The sequence below is a fragment of the Ixodes scapularis genome, unplaced genomic scaffold (assembly GCF_016920785.2).
Source record: "Ixodes scapularis isolate PalLabHiFi unplaced genomic scaffold, ASM1692078v2 PGA_scaffold0__279_contigs__length_252992795, whole genome shotgun sequence".
In the NCBI taxonomy this organism is placed as follows: Eukaryota; Metazoa; Arthropoda; class Arachnida; order Ixodida; family Ixodidae; genus Ixodes; species Ixodes scapularis.
Window position 1 is genome coordinate 78,256,814 of NW_024609835.1, and position 26,062 is coordinate 78,282,875.

Here is a 26,062-nt window from a genome sequence, read left to right on the forward strand (position 1 = left end):
TCGTCTGATTTACTCGTCTATATAGTCAATCAGAAAGACGGTCCTCACCTGGCACGAAGTGCAGTCCACAAAGCCTTAGGTGATACGAAGGTTTTTTGTCGAGATTGTGCCGGAGTATCCGTCGGAGCCATTCTCAATGCCGGCGAACCGATCGGTCGAGAGGCGTCTTGTCGTGGTTCCTAATGATTTCCGGAATTCTAAACAACCGAGGCTGCTGCCCGTAGCTCCATCTTGTCGGCGACTTTTACGGCTGGAACAATTAATTACGGCAGAACTGACAATTTTCAACCTCGAGTGAGCGGGCCAACTGCAGCGTGAACTCGGACCAAAAGCACATAAAACATATAGGATAAGAGCGACGAATGCCTCTAACAAGAATTCCGGCGGGTTCTATGAGATTTCCGAACCGGGAGTCGCGTTGCATCATGGTCTCGTGCAAGAACCCTTTGCGGAACACAAGTTCGTCTCCTTCTTTGCAGGGGTTGTGGTGGCGTCAGAACGCCGAGCTCTGATTGGTTCTGAATTAAGGATAGTGGGTAGACCTCAAGGCAGCTTTCTTTGAGGTCTAACCACTATCCTTCGATCAGAGCCAATCAGAGCTTGGCGTCTTTCTGGCATCACCGGAACGCCTGCGGAAAAAGCAGACGACTTTCTTTCAGCATTGGATTGGCTTCGCTGCCTCGTAGCGTACTCTGCGTTCCGGTGTGAGATGAAACGGTGTATAGAATTCCTTAATTACCAATTCTGCGTTTTAGCCGGGCGCAGGCCTCTCTCTTGGGTCCTCGTGTCAGTGTTCTCCGAAGGCTTCGAAGTCCAAGCAAACCGCAACGGCACTCAGAGCCTGGTGTTAGTGGGCATGAGCTTGCGTTCCGTGATCGTTTTCGTCTTACGAGTCCATTTGCTAGATAAGGTCGGCAAATTTCTGCGTCCCTCCTCCGGCCCAATCTATACACCGTTTATTCTTACGATGCATTGCAAACGGACGCTACGTGCCACCGGAAGAGACAAGCCATAGCTCGGAGCCTGTCACGTGACATTACGATTGCGCGGAGTGACCGGGAGAGCGTGAAGTCTCGTGACACGCTGTGAGCAAGGTATTGGTTCCTGCGGCTCGTAGCAGCTTATCGCGGTACATCGCAATGTGAAACGGCGTATAAGGCGCAGGCGAGCAGGGCCGGCACGAACGTGCACACCCTTCGAGCAGGGCATTAATGAGAAAGTAGGAGGGAGTAGTCTGATGTTGCTGGTTGCTCTGTCTTTTGCGCCACCCCACGCCAAGCAATGCCTAGCGGAAGCAGCGGACGTCGACTTTGGCGGAGCATTCTGGGCCGGGGCCTCAAAGCTCTAAATTAGGAATGGTTGCACTTCCTTGTCAGGCTGGGAAGGGTATCCTAATGAAAAATGCCCACTAGTAAATAGGAAACAAATACGAAATCTCGGGGCGGCATTTTCTTTTGTCACAATCAATTCTTCGTTCTGTTTTTGTTTTATTAATTTTGATGGTACTGTACTTCTGGGTACTGTACATCTCGAGAAATGTTATTGCTACTGTGCTTCTCGTGAAATATTTTCGGTACTGTACTTCTCGGAAAATATTCAACCTTCAGAGCTAGACCAGTACTAGAAACGTAACCGTTATATTGTTTTTTATTTTCTTTTTTTTTTAAGACGAGGAAGAAAGTTTTTCCATCTTATTTACTCTCCCATCCTGGAACGTTTACCCTACTGTCTCCGTTAATGCTAACTTAATAAGCAAAATGCTTCAACCATGCCTTCAGATATTCATTCAAAATGGTGTACTGGCTGCCCAGCTTCTAAACGTGTGTTTCAGTGTACCTATAAACAGTACTAAGCGAAGAAATGCAAAAACCATCTAATGTACTTATTTCTGTATTTATGCTATGGCCTAAGAATCACAGGGCGCGGCGAGTCCCAGGCATAATATTACCACTCTTCAGCCAATGAGGTTGCAGAATTATCCGATGAAAACGCTGACGTACGAATCACAAACCGAGAAGCGCAAACAGGGTAAGCCACACCCTGCTTTATTTTTGAAGTTGTCACTGACTACGTGACTATATAATTGATTTTTGCCGTCTTCAACAAAGCAGTGGTTTGGATTAACACGCTTACCAACGTTTTCACTAATGATTTACGCTTGCTTCATCCTAAGAAAGGTTGGGTGAATAATTTTAGGGCACTCATATCGCAATTGAGAACCAACAACAAAACACATTGTCACAAAAAAAAAAACCGTTGGGGACGCTGAAAAACAAGTGTGTCATAAAGACAAGCAGAAACCAAATATAGCCGAACGATGTTACGGGAGAACGTCATATGTAAAGCTGCAAGCTAAAAGCCAATAAAAAGTGTTGCAACAGCGTTATTGCGTCATTTCGGCGCACAAGTGTTTTCCCCGCTTCGTAGTTTCTGCTAATGAGTGCGTTAATTGCCCCCTCTTTAAAACCAGGTTATAGAATTATGAATATCATTGGCAGCTTAAAATTATGCGTCTTGGAGGTCCACGGGGTTGCCTCAGTGAACTCACGTAGAATGTCTATTTCAATCGTGTGGGTGTCTTCGAGACTCTATATTTGTGTCATTCCAAGAGCTTAAACTTACTGTTTAGAAAGGATGACTCAAAATCTCTTTCTATCTGAACTTCTGTTGCACCTTCTAAATGCTGAGACACTTAAAAACCGCAAGAACTGGCCACTGTGGTTTGGTAAATACAGTGCAGGGTGATAATACTGGGCACTTGTGAAACTATAAACCGCGTTTTTCTCACCGCACGTATAAACACCGTATCGCCAAACGTCGCTGTCTTCGCCTGGATACCCGGCTAGCAGTTCCCTACTGAAGAGAGAAATGTTCCAAATATGATTCGGTCAATAAACATGTCAAACGTATGGATTTAATTGGGCGTATCTAACCTCCAATATAGTCTTTTTTGTTGCAATATGCTTATTGCATGCCTATAAACACGTTGATATAATATTTCTTTAATCTTGGTTTGGTGTAAGTTTCGAAAGTTTCGGGGCCTAGTGTAATTTAATTTAGAAGTCTTAAGCGATTTCCGGAAAGTTTCAATAAGAAAATGGCGGCTGATGGAGCCTGCGAACAGATGGAGATGTATAGCTTCTGCTAACAAGAAAAGACTTCATTTTTTTCATAAAAGTGTAAAAGAAATTTGCTCATCACTTTTGAATCAAAACACGACATTCTGGCAAAAATATTCAACCTTCGATGCGTAGTTTATTTTTGCTGCAAGAAAAGCACGATTTATATTCCTTCGAGACACCCTGCACTTAAAACATAATTAGTTTTTTTTTTTGTCTATGTTGACACCAGGCAGCTACATGGTCTAATTATATGTTATGTTTTAAGTTCCAATGCGCTTAGGGATGCCAGAGCAAAATAGATAATCGTGTAAACAGCCGTTAGAACGTTTATTAGATTTTAGCGTTTCTTGTTTCTTTAATCCGCCAATAAAGGGGACAGGGGGAGCTGAAGAACACACCAACAATAAGAAAAATAATAGGAAACCTCGACTGGAGAGTGTGAAAGTGAAGACAAGAACCGTTGTTAGTTTTTGGTATCTGCCTATTTCATCGGTTAAGAGATTCTCTGCGTTAGCGAATATTTAATGGTAGGCAGCATCAGCTGTCAATCACATGTCCATTCCGTTTGATGGTAGTGCACACTAAGATATTCTATGCTGCATTTGCTGTCGTGGTGCGTTAAGCGAAAGCAAACCTTGTTATGCAAAAGAAAAATAAGACAGATAATTGAATTTGACAGCCCTGCTTTTACCCCCTGAAGTATCGCCGCTCTATGTTTTCAAAATAAACAGAGTATGTATGCGGCAGAACAAGATTTTATATAAAGAGGAAACGTCTGCTTCATGTGAAACCAGTAGAAAAAGCAAATCCTAAGTATATGACAGCCACGCTTACATTATTTTTATTGGAAGATAACCTTTAGCGTTAAGAGCAAACCTAATATAACTACGAACTATATTCCAGTCGTGCTCCAGGGGCCATCTAAGAATAGTCGTTTTTATGGCTTGCAGGTTGTTACGCGTTTCTTTAAGAATAGGCTAAGTATAGCTTATCTTGAGACTTTAAACAGAGAGTTCCTGCTGAATAATAATGTTTTTCTTCAAAAGACACAATATATAGCATCACCCCAGGGATTGGCGCAATCTACTTTTCTTTTTTTTCCGCGAAATGCTGTTAGAATGTATATCAAGCACAATTTGTTATTTTAGAAGCCTGCTTTCTAATTAATCATGTTTAGGGCAAACAATGTCAACTGGATTTATTTCTGTAATTATCGCAACGTCCACTAAGCCTATCATAATGCCTAACACATATACCACAACAATCACAAAGGCAGTACAAGCAGGTTCAATCAGCTGAAAAAAGACAACTTTTGGAAGCCGTAGACGGGGAGTCGACGTTTCAAAGAAAGTCCCGTTAAATCTAGTAAATATCGGCTGGCATTCTTAGGGTGCCAGTAGGTTTTTATAATAAGCACTAAGAGGCGTAGTATATCTGAAAAAGAAAGACGTGAAGTATTCTAACGAAAATCACTCGCGGTAAAAAGAAGTCCTAGACATTTCTGTCTTTCAGAAAGGCATGAGTTCCGCCTGCCTTACAAGAGCCCTTATATGAGCTATCACCTGGAAATACAGCGGACCTGATTCGAAAGCAAAGTACATGATGATGCATAAGGGTAATTTAAAAACGAGAAGCTTTCTTATGCTTCGCGCATGTTGCATTCTTTCCTCAAGGAGATATTTTAGATAACCTCCCAATGTTGTATCCTAATCGCTTTCAAAATCAAAACTTCAAAAAACGTGTGAATATCGCGGTCAATGAGGTGAGTATGACGCAGAAGCAACATGATTGATCTGTAATGCCAGATGTACTAAATTACGATATATTTACTGGAATACCATCTTCCATTTTTTTCTTTTACTTCCAAGGTCTCAAAATGTAATGAATGCGTCATCCCATAATTACTTTATTCGTGCAATTCACTTAGTTTTTCGTCCATATATCTTGACCTGTGTGCAGCTTAGTCTGCACACAGGTCATGCACTTTAAAAAAACAAAAAGAAAAAAAATTAGCCCTGAAGAGACACACGCCACGCAGATTTAAATCTCACCTTTCTTTCCCCTTCCCTCTCCACTCATTTCTTACATGATATACCAGTTAAACATTTCTGCTAGATACACCACGTTCATGCCATCTTTGTGTTTTATTGCTAATTTAAATTACTTCAAATTTTGCATTAAAACTATAACTTATAAAATTATAACACAGTACCTTGATATAGTTATAAGGATATTTTAAGTTTATCACCTTTGATATGCTGAGTTTGGTAACTTAGTATCAAAGACATTATACTCTGGTTAAATGATTGAGATTTGGTTTGCTCTGATAAAAGACCCCGACTAAATAGTTTTGTTGGATGATGATCATATTACTTGAATTGGCCTCGGATACAAAAATAAAACGAACAAAATTCAGTCGAGAAAAAGCAAAAAAATACCACGTAGATAAGTGCCAGTAATTAGTCCAGTATATAAAAAACGACACTTCCTGACGCCGTGTAGAGATAAGAAGTCTCTGAACCAAAATGGAGCTATACAACACACAGAAGATGCACTCCGACAATGGAACACGAAGATTGCATTAGGCTAATGCATCCACAAATCACGCGACATGGCTGTGTGGATCTGTGCTATTTAGCTCAGTGCCTCCGTTCAATGGACCTTTCTCTAGTTGACACATTTGGGATACGACAGAGGGTAAGGGGAAGAAAAAGCCAACGCAGACAATAGTATGAAAAAAAACAAAAAAAAAAGCAAAAAACAGTTGAAGCCAATAGTTTTACCCGTGACAAAATGGAGACTCCGCCAAGGAAACGAACTTTAGAGAGCGCTAAAGAATACTTTTGAGATTTTTTTGAAATAATTTTTGTACTTTTTGTATCCGCCAAAATTCAGTCATTAGCTCCTGTGGAAAAGCAGGAAACAATAATTAAATTGAATGTTTGCAATCTAGTTGGTAAGTTTTGCCAGGAAACTCCGGGCTTAAAAAAAACTTAAAAGAACGCACAACAAAGTAACGGACATGTAAACGCCCAAGCACTCTCTTGCTTATTGTTACGCGGTAGGAAAGGACAAAAACCCAGAGAGCGCTCTGCGAAATATGGCTATCAAATTGTAAGTCATGAGTCATTCGCTACCAATTAAAGGGGACGTCACATAACGTCTCCGTTAACAATGAGCGTCGAGTACCTCACACCTCACCCCTCCGTCAACCAATCACTGTCGAGCCTCGCGGCCACGCTTTTATCTGGGTTTCACGAAATGCCGAACACCTAGCCAAAGAAAGTTTCATATTAAAAGAGGTGTGCGATGAAAAGGTGGCCAGGTCAGTGCTAAATTCTGTCGTAAACGTAGTAGGTAAAGACACACGATAATTACCGAGATTTTACTGAGATATTTTAAATCAGAAAAAGGCCAAGAAACACCAGACGGGGCGATGATTTAACCCTGTGTTCTTGGCACGTGCGCTGAATAGGTCAGTCACGCGGTTCTATGATGTTTCGTATGATTTGTTGTTTCTTAATTGTTTCTTATGATTTGTTGGAATATTTATTTCTCAAACATGTTCACGGGGAATGCAGTTAATTTCAAAATGAAATAACCGTTGTTGACTGCAGCTTAACAAACAAAACAAAAAATGTGAAGCGTTATTTGTCAGGTATAGTGCCCTTCTATGGCATTACTTTACATATTTTGTTAAGCTTAAGTGGTACTAGAGTGATTGCGACGGACGGGTGTGCTCCTCGTTCTTTTAATGTCACACAGTTACATGCGACGTTGTTTGTTTCCTCTCAATTCGTTAGTGACTTGTACGTCGGACGCATGCCAATAAATAAGGAACAAGGGCCGTTCTGTCAGCACCTCTGTTTTCGCTGTTGGGCGTAGTATTAACGACCGGTGGGCGTCCGAGCGTCTGCGTGAGAAACGACACCATGAATAGAGCATGATGGTTGTGTCCCCTTTTGGCGGAGGCGGCTGCCGCGAAGCCCAAGTTGGCGTAATCCGGTGAGATTAACGGGGCTTGTTTATCACGTGGGAAGTACTCGTTAGGCAAATAAGGCCCTGGATCAAATCCACGATTGCTTTAGAACGGCAGAGCCGAAGCTTTGAAGCGAAAAATACGCTAAATTCGCCACCACGAGAGAAAGGGTGCTATATTTTTGCTCTTTGGACAAACCTATTTTGAAACAGAAGAAGACACAAACGCAGAGTACTGAGTCGATGCCTGGGTTAGTTGGTATGCTTTGAGTGGGTTACCTTCGGGGTATATAATTTATCGAAGTAACAACACGTTTCGTACATTACGTGTAGATTCACAGCCCTGTAAATTATTCCCACATGTCTTTGTATTTTGTTAAAAGGACAATATCTGCGACTCATTAAGGCAGATTTGCGAAGGACGTTGCTGGGGAAACGGTAGGGCCTGAAAATAATTTCCGCATTGCGACGCTCCTCAGAGTGGAACATGTGACACGTCATGTTGCAATATCACGGGCTGCCTTTCGCCATGAGGATATTTTCTGACTTGTCATTTCGCCGCAGTCTCTCCGTAAATTGCAGTGACATCCTTTTACCTTGCTTTGCGGAAATGTAGCCGTACTGGCATTTTGAAAATATAGCTTATGCAATGTCTTTAAACAAGCGCAGAAGAATAAAACTGGAATACGAATTGAGCATTGACTGATTTCCCCATGAAACTTCCCAACATTTGCCACGAATTTTGCGAAAAGAATTAAATGCGTTTTTTCCCCACAACTCAATTGGTCTAAAATTTTGGGATTTTTTTTCACCCGCCAAAAGGTGCACTTTATTAGTCCACGTGAAAGTTAAGGCCTGCCCAAACAGGACGCTTCAGAAAACGTGAGGCGACACAACTCAGACATAAGTCGTGCAACAATCCCCTTCCGTCCGTTTTTTTTTCTACTTTTTTGTTTTGCCGAGGGGATTTTTTTTTTTTTCAATGTTTGTTCGTGTTTTTTACGGGAGCCTTGGGTATGCTGGTCACGCGGTCCGGACAGCCACTCACATGCTCTGCTGGCTGCCGGTTATTCGCTCAAGCCCTCCGCTGCTTTTCAAGTCCCGAAGACAGGAAATCTTACCCAAATAGATCTGAGTTACTCCGGCGGGTCGTTTCCCGTAATAACACAGCTAGAGCGACGCAAAGGTACAAATCCCTTACCCTGGAATAAGATCGAATAAATTTTGGAACACGCCCAGCGATACGAGGGCCCGGCAAAGCAGATTAACAGCGTTGGCGGGTGGCACACGATGTCAAGTCTGACGAGCACCGATGTTGCCGAAAAGCGGAGGAGGCGAGGAGGAAAGTTCTGATGTTTGCTTGGTTGATTTCAAACACATCGGACTTCCGGACTTAAACCGCTTCGACATCCACAACTTTTTGACGGAGTTGTATCACCTCACAATTTCTGAAGCGTCGATCCTGTTTGGACAGCCCTTTACAAAATTGTATCACAAGGGCCATGAGATATCTTTTGACATCTTGAACACCCGATATTTTATAACAAAAAAATTGTGCGACGATCACACGACGTGATGCGTTGAGACAGCGTCAGCTGTAATGCTTGTTCGACGATATGACGATGACGATCGATTTACTCTGCGCCGATCGTACGTCATGCGGTGATCAGATATTTAAATAACGTTGCGATTATTTAGCGTCAATACACTGTCGATGAATAAATAACTTTAGGGTCGTGATATATTTTCCCTCCAAATATAGCGGGGAAACTGGCTTGCTGCATAGCTCACGTGGCGTAAATGTTTCCATAAATTAACCGGGAAGCATGAATTTGTCTGTAGGTTTCATGACGCCAGGTAACATGATATTACTTTTCCCACCGAATTTAGCGAGGAAACTGAATTGGTGCATACGTCACGTGACGTCAACTTTCTCGCTAAATTTAGCGGGGGAATCGAATTGGTGCATACGTCACGTGACATCAAGTTTTCCGCCAAATTTAGGGTGAAACCTGACTCGCTCGAGCTATGGAGCGAGTCAGGTCAACTTCAGCGGAAAACATAATTGGTGCACTGGTCACGTGACGTCAGTTTTTGTGGTAAATTTAGTGGGGAACTGAGGGTGCGCATATAGGTTACGTGAGATCAATTTTCCCGCCAAATTTAAGGGGAAACTTTTCGTTTACGCCCACGCCATTCAAAAAGCGGTGAACGGGCCACTAACAGCTGACGCTGTAAAAAGCGGACAGCACCGAAGTGAACTTATATCATCAAGATGTTTATAATCCACCAGTTCGCGTGCATGTTTTTTTTTTTCTCTTTCTATATTTTTTTTACTTGAGAAGTACCACATTAAATTGAGTTAGGAAAAGTAACTAGCAACCTTGCAAAAGCATAGCCGAGCTATCTCAAAAAGCAATAGAGCAAAGAATATAAGCACTGTGTAAATACGATCGTTCCCTAACTGGCCTTGTATAGACCTTCCAACACAAATCATGCACCCGTAAATGCAATAAAAAAATTTTAAGCCTCATATTCTGGATGCAAACGAACTTTCCTTCCCAAAACCCACCACCATCACTACAACCGTGCATTCGAAAGTTCTTTACCCCTAAAGCGCAACATGCATTCGCTTTCCCTGGCGCGCTCGCAAACACATTGGCTTTTTCGTACCCGCTTTAAGACATGCGCTTCAAGCGACTCCAGTTGAACGTACGTATCTCCAAGAGAATAGTAAAGAAACAAATGCAAATAAATCAACGTAAGACAAGAGAAACCCGAAAAAAGCAAATAGACAAATCATTTGAGGAGCGCAGCGCTCGCATTTTTCTTTTCACGCGTCTTAGCGCCGAACAAAGCCTCCGCTTCAAGCTCCCGCGTCATCGCGTCATACATGCTTGAAGACAGCAAGTTCAAGACCTTCAAAGCATTAGGGGCCGCGGCGCACATACTCGAGGATTTATTCTCTTCTGCAGACAACTAGAATCTCTGTGTTTTGAATTGCTGTGGAACTTGTAATATTGTACGATTTCAAGCGTTGTTGATCCGACCGCCCGACTGGTAACCGACGAGATTGCGTATATAAAACACGCTGAAGCTTCTTCGCCAAGTTTATGATGAGACATCTATACTTTGTATATTTCCCTAATTGTGTTACTTATTTAACAATGCACGCCCTATTGGAAAAACCAGCATGAAAATCAAACTGGTCAAGCTGGTAATTAAGGTGGTCAAGCTGGTAATCAAGGTGGTCAAACTGGTCAATGTGGTAATTAAACTGGTTTAGCTGGCAATCAAGCTGGTTTAAGCTGGGCAAGCTGGAATTTAAGCTGGTCAGTCTGGTCTAAGTAAAAACCAGCATGGTCTCACTCGAATCTGGTTTTAGATTCAATCTGGTGTAGCTGGGAGCCAGTCTGGTCTTAACTGGTCAAACTGGTTTTCCATGGAGCCAATGTGGTCAAGCTGGGAGACGAGCTGGTCATGCTGGGAGACAAGCTGGTGAATCTGGTCGAAATAATAATCGTGGTGGTCAAGCTGGTCATGCTGGGAGCGCGCACGCCAAGGTCGGCTAGAGATAGCCGAACTGGCATTGCTGGGAGCGCGCGCGACAAGGTCGGCTGCTGGAACGAGGCCACGTCCTGTTCTTTGTCCTCTCGTTTTTGGTAGACCACCGGGCGCGTCAGGCGCGCTGCAAGCTACCTTTGTGTGCGAGAAAAGAGAGAGAGAGAGAGAGAGTGGTAGAAACGGAGAATCGAAGACGCGTTTGGATAGCTTGGGCAGAGGGCAGATCGAAGGGACGGCTGTGTGCGCGTTGTTTGGAGACTAGTTGAACGACGGTGCAAGCGAAGCGGGTTTTGAGAAGACAGCGAGCGGCAGTCCGTTCAGTGCGGGAAGATGTCAGACGTCCCGACTGCGGCGTCGCTTCGTGTCTTCGAACGTGTGTGTGCCCAAGAATGACGGCGGTGCCGAGGAGTATCGCCAATGCCATCCAAGCCACACGGATTTCCTCGCCTCTGCCGACCACGCAAGTTGCCGCTTCGCCCCCATCGCTGGCGGGACCCAGGTTCGCTTCTCTCGTCCGTGTAGTATTTTCGTCTGCTATTGCCTGTTTTTGGCCTGTGTCTAGTATTTTTTTCGTGTTGAGAGATAAGCAATCTGGTTTTATTAACATTGTAGACAATTTGCACCGAGAATCTGTGCGTCGGTTAGTACTGTGTCAGCGCCGAGGATGTGTAGCATTTGAGTTCATGTGAGGCTGCCGCAAGTACGAAAATAATAAATTGGATGCCGAGTTGGCTTTTCTGACGAGCTTGGCTTTTTTATTGTGTGTATTAATTTAAACAGGTTAAACTGGTTGGGAAGTTCACCAGCATGACCAGTTTAACAGCATGACCAGCATGCCAAACTGGGCATGCTGGGGCAATAACCCAGCTTGAAGCTGGGACCAGATCAACCATCATGACCAGTATGACCAGATCAACCAGCATGACCAGCATGCCAAGCTGGGCATGCTGGGGCAATAACCCAGCTTGAAGCTGGGACCAGCTTAAGCTGGTTTTTTCAATAGGGCGGTAAGTCTAGGGGTTCACGAAAAGTTATATCTTGCTTTAAATATAAACAATTATTGTTAGCGCAGCGTAACTCTTAAGGTGTTTCTTCCATGATGGCTACGCTCCCCACGTGAAATGCAGAGCTGTCGTTTAGCCTAGCAAACTGTGTTAATTAATTTCCTCTTAAATAAATTATCGTATTGAGGTAAATATAAGCTGCGCATCTTGACATAACACTGCATTTTACCTTATATTATGTGAAAAGTAAGGTATTTCAGTCTATTGGCTTGTTGTTTTATAACAAGTTTGATTGGCCATCTTATTGTTTCACGACGTCATGTTGCCCCTGCCAATATTGGTATATTTAGCAAATTGTAAACTTTAAAAGAAACTTTGTTAGAATACCAAGTTTACGGCATATTTGTACAATTATGGCGCTCATGTCTTGACGTCGACTTCCAAAGCAAAGAGAGCGGAACGTTAGTACCACAGAAAAGATAATTTTTTCACTGCATTGAGTATTCGGGATAAAGTTATCATACAGTCTCACCTTTCTAGCATGAGTTCATATAAACTTCTAAGACAATTTGCAGTAGCTTGATCATGCTGCCTAAGAGCGGGAGATTGTGTTGAGCTGCCATTCGTAAGACGTTTGTAATTGCACTAACTCCGTACACAGCAGCTCCACACCCCGGTACGCGCAACCCACACTATTTATGTGAAGCGCAACACATTCTGTGCGCGCCTGTCTTTGTTTTTATTAATCAAGCTAGTGTATATTTTCGACTAAAAAAACTAACGGTTACCTGTCCCCATCCACCTTGTAGCTCTGTTGGTATAGGATCTGGCTCGTAATCAATTGGACCCAAGCGAAATTCCCGCTGGAGAAATTTTTACATCCCTGTTTTTTTAACGGCGCCTATGCGACAACATTCTTTATATAAATTCAACGTAGGTGTAACTGTCGAGTGCGGCAGTCGAGCGCGGCTGTCGAGTGCAGCAGTTCAGCGTTATAGTTTTACGGCAGCCTAATACACTTATTTTGATTAAAGAAAAACTGTGCGTATAACATATTCTGTGTTAATAACTGCGAAGTTAATCTAGCGAAGGGTGCTGTGAACCTTTGTAATTTTTTAACAGTTTGGAAGTGGCCTCGCTGCATCCACTCGTGTGTTACTGAACTTACTTTTTCCTCACACAATTTTTATCTTAATCGGAACTTCTTCATTCATAGGGCGTACCAAAATAGAACGTCATTTGATAAACAAAAAACGAAAAAATCTAAATCGGAACGCAGATGTCGGAAACAATGTATTGCAACCGATTCTTTGCAAATATTAACTCAACTTTAAATAATAATAATAATATATATATATATATATATATATATATATATATATATATATATATATATATATATATATATATATATATATATATATATATGCATTTAAATGGTAGGCATCAGGCGAAGCTAATGTTTCGTGACGTTCATGGGCGCCGCAGAAGGCAAATTACGACACCCGGGACTGTCTTCCTAGCGCTTTTGTGCTTAACAGGTGGAGGCGAGGCTCCAGCCATTTAGTAGGCGAAAGGTTTTCCGCTGCAGAGGACACTTCCTTCTGAAAGGTGTACCCGACATTCCTCACTCAGACGTCACGCTGAAAGGTCAACAGTTCTCAGTGTGTGGTGTTTCGTGTCATTTCAGAGTGTCTACGTTTCCAACCGGCAGCCTGGCCAGAGTGCGGAGCGGCGACTCGATGCCCTTCCGGTTTTTCTAAAGGTAAGTTTTTTGTTTTAATATTAGAAATTCGTTTTGACTCAATAGTAATATTCTAAGTTTTATATACTATCTCTATTTGAATACCACGGGCTATAGTCACGCGATTAATCACTACCAGAAAAATAACGAAATCTCTATTTTGGGAGTTATTATCACTCAGCTTTTTAATGTGACTCTCATTGGGTTATTGGGTTAATATTCATCATCATCATTATCATCTCGTTATGTTGGTGCCCATAAAGAACAAAATTCTCTAATGTAGCACAGCGTAATAGTAGGTACAAAGTGCAGAAATATATAAAATTCACAGATATTTTTACATAAAATAATTAAGAAGGAAGAAATGGGTCGGTGAAAAAAAGTTAACCGGAAAAAAGCTCACCATACATAACCTCATTGGAGAAAAGCTCACCGGAGATGAACTCACCGCAAAACCGTCCGATGCGCAGAAAAGCTCACCGGCCTTGTGACTGATGCGGAGAAAAGCTCATCTGCGAATCAGTGAACCGAGCATTCACTCAACTGAAATACGTTCACTCATCTGAAGTATAATTGGATGCGATACGTGCGGACGGTCATTCTGCATTTCACGAACAAAGAAGTATACTTTTAAGTACACCTTAATTATACAGAATCAGTTGCACGATAATACTAAAAGAAAAAAAATCTATAAACCGGTAATTGAAGGATAGCCGGGGGGAAATAAAATAATGTAGTAGGCTACAGCCTGGATAGTTCCTTCCTGAAATGTTACATAATAAATAACCTTTCATGTACTAGCAGCAGATTCTACATCTCCAAAACTTTATATTTCGACATTTAAGAAAGTACCCATTCAATATTCTAAGTTCTTCAAATACGCAGCTAAATAAAACTGATATTTCCTCTATCACGGTTATGACACAATTCAGTATGGCAACACTCACGAGAAAACGGTCCACATAAAAGCAAAACGAGGGCGCTTTGCTTTGAAATGCATGCCACGTGCATGGGACACACCCGTAGATTTACTAGCACTACTGTTCCTATAATGTTCAACCCGACCCAAGAGTATAGCAACAAAATATTCGCTGGATGAAATAAACATTAAATGGATAAAGACCACCTTGCATGAACTTGTAATGCTAAGTTAGCTTTTCCCCAGGTCTGTCTAAAGACTGCTAAGCTTTTCTCCGCGATTCAAACAATGCACCACTAAGGGAGGATAAGCGCCTTAAAATGAAATTATATTTCTATAAAATATAGCTTCTTATTCTGACTTTTTATAGCATATTGTAGTCTTTTGTTGTCTGCACTGAGCTATTTACAAACTAAATAGGACGGCTATGAGCTCAGCATACAAGGTACATGTGCTCCTTTCTCATACTATTTGTAAGGTTGCTAAAATTTTGCGTATTTGAGCTCGTGAAAGGTTCTATCGACGACATCTTTACGACTATCTATAATGAAAGATTTATTCTTTGAAATTTACTTTCAACTCTCGCAAACGTCTCTTGTAAACATCTAGCCTTAATTCGTAAGGTTTAATGTACAAATAAAACATCCAACATGGGATTGCAAAAAAAAAAAAAAAACACAATTCAGATTTTGTTACAATTTGCGCAGTTGTTTTCTACTTCGTCAAATGTAATGGTAAAAACACAAGAAACAAAGCATCGCACGAATTATGAAGCGGAGTATTAGTCTTGCAGAGTTCAAAATTCTACTCAGTATTTGAAATAGCGACAGGTCTACACGAATCCACGTGGTGTATTTTTGTTTAATTGAGAATATTTACCAAACGCCAAGATGTTTTTTTTTTTTTTTTCAGTTACAGCTAGTGTTTTGCGTTCCATTTGTTCGTATAGCAATGCACAGATAACCTTAGAAAAAAAAGGAGACAAGAGCGCGGGGGACCGTCAAAATGCCGAACTCTGGTTGGAATAATTAGTAGGTAGACTTAAAGCTAGCACAACTGTCTCCAGTGCACTCGTCGAAGGCGTTAGAACGCGGTACGCCGCGGCGGTCCTACGTTTGGCCCTCGTATTCGAACGCGTACAACCAGTGGAGTCGAGACAAAGGCAGCTAGCTTTAGGTATAGCCTTGAATCATTTTATCCAGAGCTCGACGTTTCGATGTACTCGCGCGCTCTAGTGTCCTCCTCTCTCTGAGTTTCTAGGCGCATAGGTCTTGAGGAGCGTCATGACGCGTTACACAGCGTGTTACCCTTCTTTTGTCTCCGTGCATTTCGCGCTGTTTCTTTGGATGCCACGTCCGTGCTGCAATCCCTGTGTCTCGCGTCGCTATTCATACTTTTAGCTACTGAAAAAAGCTGCTGAAAATGTAAAGTGCTCCAGTGAAGTTATTACACTCATTTATTTCGGTTTGACGACCACTAACCGAATCTGGTGAATTGCACACGAATATTTTGAGCAAGAACAAAAGAACACATGCCTAATGGCAAGCACAGCTCAATGATCAGGAGGCTTGAGGGTATAGTGGGTTTCTGCTTTACGAAACGTTTGTGTGATTAGTAATAATGTTCATCTAAAGACCTTTCCAGATTTTTAATAATTCTAGAAAGCGCTCGGGAGTGTCCTTTTTACGCTTGATAAGTCTTGATAAGTTTAGACGTGAGAGGAAAAAAAGGTTCATATCCAGTGCAGAGGAGGTGCAGCCAATTTCAGTTATCATGCACCTTGGCCGCTGCCTCGTAATCTACCAAATGAAGCGGCCGTTTTGTTTCGGATGTGGCAAACTGCACTCTACTTAACACGTCATTGAATAATTTATTTGAGCACAGGGCCGCCGCTTCTTCTATTCTCAGACAGCGAAACTCTATCCACTGGGAGAAAATTAACAGTGTCCCAGATAACATATGTGGCCAGCAGTGGTTCTTCTAAGAAGTGAAATAGAATTAGATGATCAATAAAGTGTTTATGCGTTTTTATTATTTAAGTTTCGAGTATGCTTGAAACTTTGACGAACTTCAATCAGCGGGCTTTCAAGGCATAAGACAGAAAAAACAACCCCCGTGGTTTTCATACCCGTAAAAATGACCTCATTACAAAGGGTTTCCACACCGTCCGCATATAACGCAAGTTCTTGAGGTAAGAAAGTGAAATCTCAAAATTACGAGATACAGGGGTTAAAAGAAAGTTAAGCATATCTTTCTGAATGCCATTTTTCATTATTGCGGATAGAAAAAAATATTAAAGTTAATTCAGTGTATGAGCTAACAGTACTCTCAAAATCTTCCCCTTCCGCAATATTGAATAAATTCGATGCTTTGTAATATACCTTTACAAAAAATGGTATCTGCTTCCATAAGCAGGGAGGCTGACGCTTACATTTTCGTTGTTGGTTGTGCTTCCTAGATGGAAGACATTTAGTTCATGCGACTGGCTGTGAAGGGATGGCGGGCAGACGAGTACACCTTTTGACGAAATGACCGTGGCTGCTTCGGGACAATCGATAATAATATAAGAACATTTTTAAAGTCCATGGGCTTCAATGTTTAACATCGTCATTAAGTTTAGAATATTAAGGATGACTAGAACAGATATGACTCCATTCACCCAAGTCTTAGATGCTTGCTAATGTCACCATTGTAGAGCACATGCAACAGATGTCCAGTTTTTACTCGTCTAAGTGTTGGGAAAATTTTAATTTTTTTTAATGACTGCGCTCCTTAGAAGATGCAGTTTTCGGTCTAAAATATTCTTGAAGGATATCGAATGTACGAACTCAGAGCAACTGATTTTAGGAACCTGTAAATTGACCGGAGACTTTTATATGCTCTATACAAGGAGCGCGTTGTCGAGAAAACACAAAGAAAGAATTATTAAAACATTAAACGGGGGCGAACACGGACATACAAAAGTATTTCAAAGATGATGTATATATGCGTTCGTCCCCTTTAAATGTATTATATTTTCTTTCGTTGTGTGAGACATACTCATATATAGGGAAAGGGAAGTTTTAATCAAAGAATCTCATATCACGTCCCCTTCCCCCGTCAAAGAGAGAATTCCCTGCTTACAGCGCGTTCACGCGAAATTTCGCGGTTCTCATGTACCTCCTATTTACATAGTGAATTAGAAGACACGCCGAAAGCAAGCACTGGGACGTGTTCCAGATGTCAGATCAGACATTTGAATAAACACACTTCAGCGGAATATTCGCAAATTTCCATTGTCGGTCGTTCTTCCTTTTTTTATACGCATGCGCGGAACAAACAACCAGTCTAAAAAAAGTACTGGAACAGTGAGAGCGGCAGCACCAGGTCTTATTAAGAGATCTAAAATCTTCAGGGCTCTTATCCTTTGTCTCAGGAATAAATGGGGTAACGTAGAAGGTGTTGCAGAGTGAGAGGAAGATGTGCGACAGTAAATTGTTAGGGTTGGGCCAGAGCTGTGTATAGAGAGAGTTCGGTCAATGGGGGGCGCGGACAGAGCCAGGGCGTGCAGCAGACGCAGAAAGAGGGCTTGGCATGCTCTTTTGGCCAACCAGAAGCCGAAAAGAATTCCCTAGCGGTGGTAGCGAAAAACAGTTTTGGCCGTTTTATTAAGCGCGTAAGAGTTAAATGTAGTAACCCTTCATGGTTGAAAATAGGGTGCACGTGATGTTTCGATCACGATCACGCATAAAGATGTAAGAAACGGATGCGTCCGATCAAATCTGTTCGCTCGAACAGAGTGTGACCGTTTGAACGGCAGATTTCCGGCCCTCGGCGCCTGGCGTACGGATTATGTCGATCGTTCCGGTAGTCGCACTCTTCCACCATGATTTTGGATGACCCTGATTGAAACATCACGTGAACTATATTTTCAGTCACCAAGAGATACTCCGGTGCACTTATCAAGTTTGTTTCTCGCGACCACCGCCAGGGCATAATTTCTGGCTTCTGGTTGGCCACATTCGAATTTCTGAAGACGCCCTGGAACACGCCCAGCCCGCTTTCGGCCGATGGCGCCTCCCCATTTATCTCCTATACACCTTTTTAAGAAACACTCGACCTCAAGGGCAACAAACTGTTTTCAAGTCCATTCATTGGGTTTGAGGCTAGAGTCCCACCGGCTTCCCTGTTAACCCTAACCGAGTGGACTGTGATTTTGATAGGCGCAGTTTCAAACGCTGTTGGCGGCTAAATTCTGGTCTTTTCCCGCTGTATTTTGTGTTTCATGGTACAAGTATTTTCCCAGGGTTAGTGAGAAAGCATTGTAGACATTTGAAAGAAACAAAAAGCAATAAAAACCTATAAACTATTTCTGTTGGGTACGCGCGCGACAGAACGAATGCGACTGGAATGTATCGCTCTAGTTTTTTGTTGTTTTTTTACGACAGGTTTTGACGGCGCCACGCGATTCGTCGCATGTCAAACGACAAAGCGCTTAGCTGTCGAAAGTAATTTACAACTAAAGATAGCCGAAAGGCACGCATTTTGCACGCTCACAAATAACGTGTTTGCCGATGGACAAGGCACGGACTTACAATTTAACAAGTGTTAACATTCGAACAATATAGTGTACGTACCACACACGATACAGCGTTATACGAAAATAATTTATTTGAGAAAGATCTCAAATGACACAGTCACAGTCGACGACAGTCACATCTTGACGATCGGACGGAATCCAAGCCGACTTCGTTTTGGGGCATGTTTTGGGGAGAGCTTCCTCTTTTCACACCAGCAAGGCAAAGGAACGTACGCGATTGACCCGTTTACCCACCCCAACCCCGACAACTATTTTTGGGGATGACTGAGGATTCTACGCGGATTATCTCTGGGGCGGGGGGGGGGGGGGGGGGGGGGTGGAGAACAGTATCGATGGCCGTTCGACGTCCTTCACCTGCTTCGTTTCCCATAAATGTCCAGCTGAGAAGCTTGAATGGCAGGCACTTACCAGCCTTATTTCTCACAATGGAAGATTACACAAAAAGGGTACGCAGCACGCATAAAGAAAAAAGTGGAAACTTTCAAGAAGGGCGAGAAAAGTTCGAATGCAAAACCGCAAAAATGTAGGTAGAGAACCGCGCTGAGCGGGTCTTTACAGTCCAAGAGAGTAGCAGAATATTTCTAGGTGATAGAGGGCGCGAGAGTCGCACCAACCGCATCAGCACCAGCAACATGGCGTCGGCCTAGGACCGTTTTTTGGAAAGGTGTATACTTCCAAACGAATGGCCAAACTCTTTACATATACGGCTATCGGTTGGACAACACCACGTAGCTTCACAGCCGCAGCGCTAAATGTTCTACGTTACTCACGAGGGCGAGCTCGGGTCACAGTCTGAACAAGAGCGCTGCTTTATCGTTCGGCATGAAGTGGTATTCGGGTTTTGTCATTCGCACTAATGAATCGCCCTTCACAGTTTTATATTCGCACTAAGGTGTGTTTGCCTTTGTTCGCATTTTCTTTTCGTTCAATGCCAGCACTGTTGGCTAAGAATTCAATTAGCTATATGCAGCCTCTTTTATATAAGTTAGGTAGGTAATATGGAAAGGGTATAATGAATGAATAAAGACATGAATAAATAGATGAATATATATGAATGAATGAATGAATGACTGACCTGAAAAACCCGAGTTCCAGGCGAACGCTGTCGTCCCGTACTCGCGTGTCAGATATTGGCTCCGTGCTGGCCCACAGTAGGTGACTTGAAAAATTCAGCACGATGCTCTTGTTTTTTTGTAAGTTCTTGACTGTACCAGATAGGGATGCGCGTTTATTGCCCCGTTGGTATGTGCAATTCTAACCGAGCAATAGTGTAGGCATATTTAAATTGTTTCCTTTCAATGTATCGTTGTTTATGTTACCGCTGCCTTCAATGCTCCCTGATGTATTCAATTATTGCCATGAAGTGCGATGGAAAAATAAAAAAAAAAGTGTTAAAATACGTCTTTAGTCCGTTCTTTTTGCGATAACATTTATGAGCAAGATAAAAGCAGTCGGCAGCGCACATTTCAAGCGCACTTGCTTGCTCAGGTTTCCAACAGACTCACTACCTTAGCTTCCTCAATAGACTATAGTTAGCCTTTCTGTTTTTGTCGCATAAGGAGAGGCAGGCGGATGATTGAAGAGGCGGATGCAATTATGCGCTGTGCGGAAGCGGCTCATGTGGATCGGCACTAATTGGGAGTTTTTTGTGGAAGATTTTGTTCGGGCCGATTAGGATTAAGCACAGCGGAATTACCGAAAAGGAAGAGCATTTGTTACTGCAAGGTGCCGAGTAAATTTGTGCGTTTGCTATCCTGGCTAACAAAGAAACAATGGAATCGTGTTGTTGTTTACATCATTACGAATCTATCGCAGGGCAAGTGCAGTGAGTAATAGAAAGCAGAGAGAATGGGAGTGGGGGCCCAAAAAATAGGCAAATCATTCAAAAACTAATTGGTGATATATATATATATATATATATATATATATATATATATCTTTTTTTTTACTTTTGCAGAAGTACAGATTTTACGTTTGTACTCTTTAAACAGCGCACGATGAAGGGTTTTACTTTAAAAAAAATATTGAAGAGGAAACTAATTTGGAACAATCGTTTTTCCTCTTTCTGGTATGTCAAGAATGACATCTGAATTCGTTCGCCTCCCGATCGCAATTTATTTGATGTTTTTGCTCTTTTAAATTTCCGTCGTCGAGCTGGCGATGTCAGAATTTATGAACGGCAGCGTGGAGAAATCAGGTAATCAGCTGAAATTGAATCAGGCTTATTGTCCATACCCTTAAGGTATTCTTTTTTTAATTTATCCTGTCATTTGCCCTGCTTGTTTGAGTTTGTGTTAAAGAAATTTGTTCTTGCGATTCGGGTCACCATTGATATTAAAAGAAAAAGGACATAACGGGCCTTGTTGAAACTTATTTGTAATAGTGCTTATTTTTCCTTTATGTGGTTTCTGCAAAAATTGATAAATCGATGTGCATTCGTGCTTCACTCACGTCTGATAATAATGGCGTTCTTTTCCTTTTCTTCGGATATTGAGAACGGCGTTATAGGTATAGCAATACCTATGATTTAGCCTCAAAGGTAATGCACTATTCCTCAGTATGTGTGCCATACTGCTCAGACATAGTTACCGTTTGTGAGCCGAACTGAGATAAGGAAAAAGGTGAATTGTCACCCCCGTTTTTTTCTTTTTTAATTTAAACCTGAAACACTAAACCCTATTTAGGAACTGAGCAGAAACAGTAGTATTAAAACAACAATATGGGATATTTTGTGACATCTACAACGCCTTCTCGACTGTGAGATAGCAGCGGTGCTCCGTACTTCAAAAAAATAGTACATCGAATGCGTAGCTCAGTAATGCGTATTTAGGTGAGGCTCCTTCCTTTGGCACTAATTTAAAGATTGAGAGCACCTCGTCAGTTATGTGTTCGAAATATCTCTAATAATCATGTACATTTAGAACCTCATCGCCCAAAGCGTGAGCATAAGCAATGTCATACCGGGGCTTGAAAAAGCTCTGTTGCAGATTGTGGGCTGGGACGCGACATTTAGGTACGAGTTTAGAAATATTTAGAAACATCGGAAGGTAACTCAGGTTGTGCACAACGGAGAGGTAGTAGACATTCATACCGAGTGTTACTACTCTTCCGGAGGGAGGGTGAACGAAAGGGGGGGGGGGGGGGGGGGGGTCTATACACCGCGTCCTATACTGTGCTCGAATCTGGCCACTTGTTCACTTCTGGTGAAGATCGTCAAGCACTAAACAAAAGAGCCGTTTCCTTCTTTGGCACTGAAGCAATAAACAAAACGACACATTTTCCTACCGTTACAACTTGCGGATATAGCTGAAAGCAGATTGAAGAAATTAATGGCATTCAAGTAACCGTGTTGTTTTATATCAGAGCATATGTAAATGAATTAAAACTGCTTTTCTACGGTTTGGGATACATAATCTAGAGTTATAAAATGCATTCTTCGGTCGCCCAGCAGAAGAAGCGATCACTCTTCGTCGGCAAAAGGAGTGAAGTCGCGGCAACAGCAGTCGATTCCAATTCGTCGAATGGATTGGCTTGGGCTATGGCTAGCCTGAACTGCATGTGAAGTCAGGTTGTCCGTAACCCTCTCCACTCTGATCGATCTCCGCGACTGGTTCAAGCCTGCTTCATCCAATCTGTTCTTCACCAGCTTCGTTGGCACTCTGTTCCTGATTTTTCGGCTGTCCCCCTCCGTGCGACCAATTGCTTGATGAGTTCTAGTTATTGTACCTAGTCTCAGAGAAAGCATTAAAAAAAAGATACTGTTTTTACTGAAGCGCTATTGCGCTATTAGGCAAGACAATAAACAAACTGAAAGAAAATGGATCAATTAGAGCGTTTGTTATAGGAATGGTTATTAACAAAAAAAATCACCCTTTTCAAAATCAAATTCTCAGTCGCACCTGAACGCAGAGCATTGCTGAAGTCTCCATAATTCTGCCAGTTGGCACATTCCAATTCGTTTTGATGACTAACTCAAGGCTTCCTTAATTTCGTTTTATATTTCTGGCGGAGGGGAGTCGTGGGGGGGGGGGATAGTTTCACTTCAAAATCAACTCATTTAATTCAGGTAAAACGGGTATTTTGGCGTTATCAATACTTTCAGTCTAGGCTTTTTTCATGTAAACATTACATATATGATGAAAATTAAATAATAAAATACAGAGTATTTCTTCAACAATGTAGTCTATCGTTTCTAGGAAATAATTGGCAAGTAATGCAAATACAGCTTTTATTCATCATTAAACTTACATAAGAAAAAATGTAAAAAATACTGGAAATGAGTGAGCTCAATATTGCGACACTGAAATAATGACTAGTTCAACACCAAACGAAATTGATTCTTCTAGGTTCTCTTTAAATACCTATAATTTTTTCTTTCCGCTGGGAAAATTCGAAGCTTCATAGTTTGGAGCACTGTCAAGTTTGTAGACTCTATATTCTTAATTACAAAACGAGCACTATTAGATGAAGACTAGTTTCAATGAATTGCTGAATGGTTATTATTTTGGTTCAAGCGACATAGCGTTAACACCGACTCGGTGGAGTGTGTTCCTCACGGTGCCAATTCAATTAACTATTTTTTTAATTTTTGTTTTCCCGTTGAGTGAAAAAATTCAATTTAAAATAAGTAAAACAAAAATTAAAAGTAAAACGGTTATCTTAGATATTCTCTTGAATGTGCATCGCATATCGCGTTAAGAATACAGTGGTGAAAATTATAAACTTCCAAGCTTATTACAAACAGGCTAGCAAAACAAAACTAGCCTTTTTTATATATATATATATATATATATATATATATATATATATATATGTATATATATATATATATATATATATATATATATATATATATATATATATATCGGGTGTGTTTTTTATTCTTGCAGATTTGTTAAAAAAATTCCGTCAAAGCTACACTTATGCGGTTTGTGCGAGTGAGTTATACACCCAGGGGGACATTATGTGGGTGGCTGATCTTTGTGATAAGTCGGCTAATTAATTAGACTTTACTACTTAACATTTAATTAGTGAAAATAGACACATGGTTCCAATTAGAAACTTGCTGACCGTCGACCAAAACCCCTAAATCAGTAATTTTTAGAAAGAGTTTGAGCGCATGTGAAGCGCAGTAGTGCGCTGAAGGTACCACTCGTAGAGCAGGTACAAGGCTGGGGGCCTGGGGCTAGGTAAGAGACGGAAATATTCTGTGGGCGCCTTACCGAAACCGCTAGCCTTGTACCTGCTCCACGAGTGGCACCTTTAGTGCACTACTACGCTTCTCAAACCGTCTAAAGTACGTTTGGTGGGTCCTGACTGATTACTATATTTTATTTACCTAACTGTAAATAAAAAGTGAAATAAATAAAAGGTAGGTTTTTTTAGAAAATCGACTTCAAACTTGCAAGTCTTTCTTTAGGAAAAATCGAAGTTTGAAGCCTTCGTCAGGAAGAACTTTTTCTTCCTGACGAAGGCCGGACTCCGGCCGAAACGTGGAAGATTAAATCGCCCGTTGTTGCTGTTTTCACTAAGGTTTTCTTTTTTCTCAGTTATATACCTACGCCTTCGGCCTCCCGCCGCCATGCCCGTTTTATATATATATATATATCGTCACGGATGACAATTGGATGAGGCGACGAAAAATGAAATAAACTAATCGTCTAATGGGGTAAACTTGTTCTCAAAAGAAAAATAAAACAAGAAAACAATGAGCGTCACAGGCGTCGATAGCGGCGTAACAGCAAGATCGATCGCTGGGGCGAGACTGACTGCGGCTCGCCACGCGGAGCCCCTTATGTACCATCGTGGACACTGTTAGCTATAACAGGGCCGCGGCGGCCGTCCCATACCCCCAGCGCCCCATAGCAGGCGCCGTCCGAAACTCCGCGCATACGCCGTGTGGTGGACTGGCTTTTCGCGTTTGCGAGCACACCCTCGCTTTGTCGTCTGCTAGGCACAGACCAGGCGATGCCACAGTGCTGCTCGTCTGGTACTCTCGCCATAGCGAACTGGTGGCAAACTTATTTTCAACCGGCGATTTTTATTGGGGCAGATTGCAGAGTCATTAGGGCACTACCCCTCTAAGTTTTTTTTGTTTTTTTTCCGCGTTTTCAGAAACAGGCGTGCGCAATGCATTTTTACCAATATGCGTTCGCAAACCAGTATGAGCGCAGCAGGTGTGATACAGAAATAGGCTGTTATACTGCGTTTCACCTTAAGTCCGACCGCAGCGTACGCTACAAAACGACAGAGCCAATCAAATAGCGGCAAAGATGCAACATCACGGGGTGCATCACCCGGGAGACCCAATAAGGTCCAAAAAGTGCTTTTGCCGCTGCTTGGTTGGTCCTATCGTCAAGTAGCGTCCGCTGCGCTTAGACCTAAAGTGAAACAGAGTATAACTGCAAGTTTGTCCCATAAAAAACATTTAATCCACCGTGATGTTACATTTAGTGGCGATGATTATTCTTAGCCAGCGGAGTCAGGGAATCAACCGTGGACACCTTTTACGCGGTTGTTCGCTGAACCGTGTTCAACGAAAATTGGCGAGTGCTGTGGCGTCGTCTGCTCTGTGCCTAGCAGACGACAAAGCGAGGGTGTGCTCGCAGGCGGGAAGAGCAAGTCCGCTACACGGCGCATGCGCGGAGTTTCGGACGGCGCCTGCTATGGGGCGCTGGAGGTACGGGACGGCCGGCGCTGCCGTGTTATAGCTAACAGTGTCCACGATAGTACACGCGTGCGCTTCTGAAACAATTGGCGTAGAAGGTTCGGCGTGCAGAACATTTGGAAGTCGATCAGACGAGAATGTTCTCGAGCTTACGAGAACGCCAAGTTGACAGCATTCAGCCACGCAAGCGCTCGCTTAGCGACGCGCGTGGCAATATATATAAATATATATACCTGAGAAGAAAAAACCCTTGGTGTAAAGAGCAACAACGGACGATTTATTCTTCGACGTTTCGGCCGGAGTGGGGCCTTCGTCAGGAAGGTTTTTCTGCAAGGATATAAGGAATATATATAAATTTACCTTGAACTCGAGTGTGATTTTCTTTGCATCGCTTATAACAAGTATCAAGTTGTACTTTTTGCTGCATTTGCCAGAAACCTAGAAAGCGACTAAAAATAAAATAGATTACGGCGCTAATACGTTTA

At 42.2% G+C, this 26,062-nt stretch overlaps 1 protein-coding gene across 1 annotated transcript in view; it reads left to right on the plus strand.

Annotated features, from left to right (window-relative positions):
• Nucleotides 1–26,062, plus strand: part of LOC121836999 — a gene marked incomplete in the record, with an annotated part of 283,006 nt that overhangs the window by 202,047 nt on the left and 54,897 nt on the right. The window contains 1 exon segment of the mRNA XM_042292201.1: nt 13,364–13,433. Within this exon segment, the coding sequence (XP_042148135.1) occupies nt 13,364–13,433 (70 nt within the window).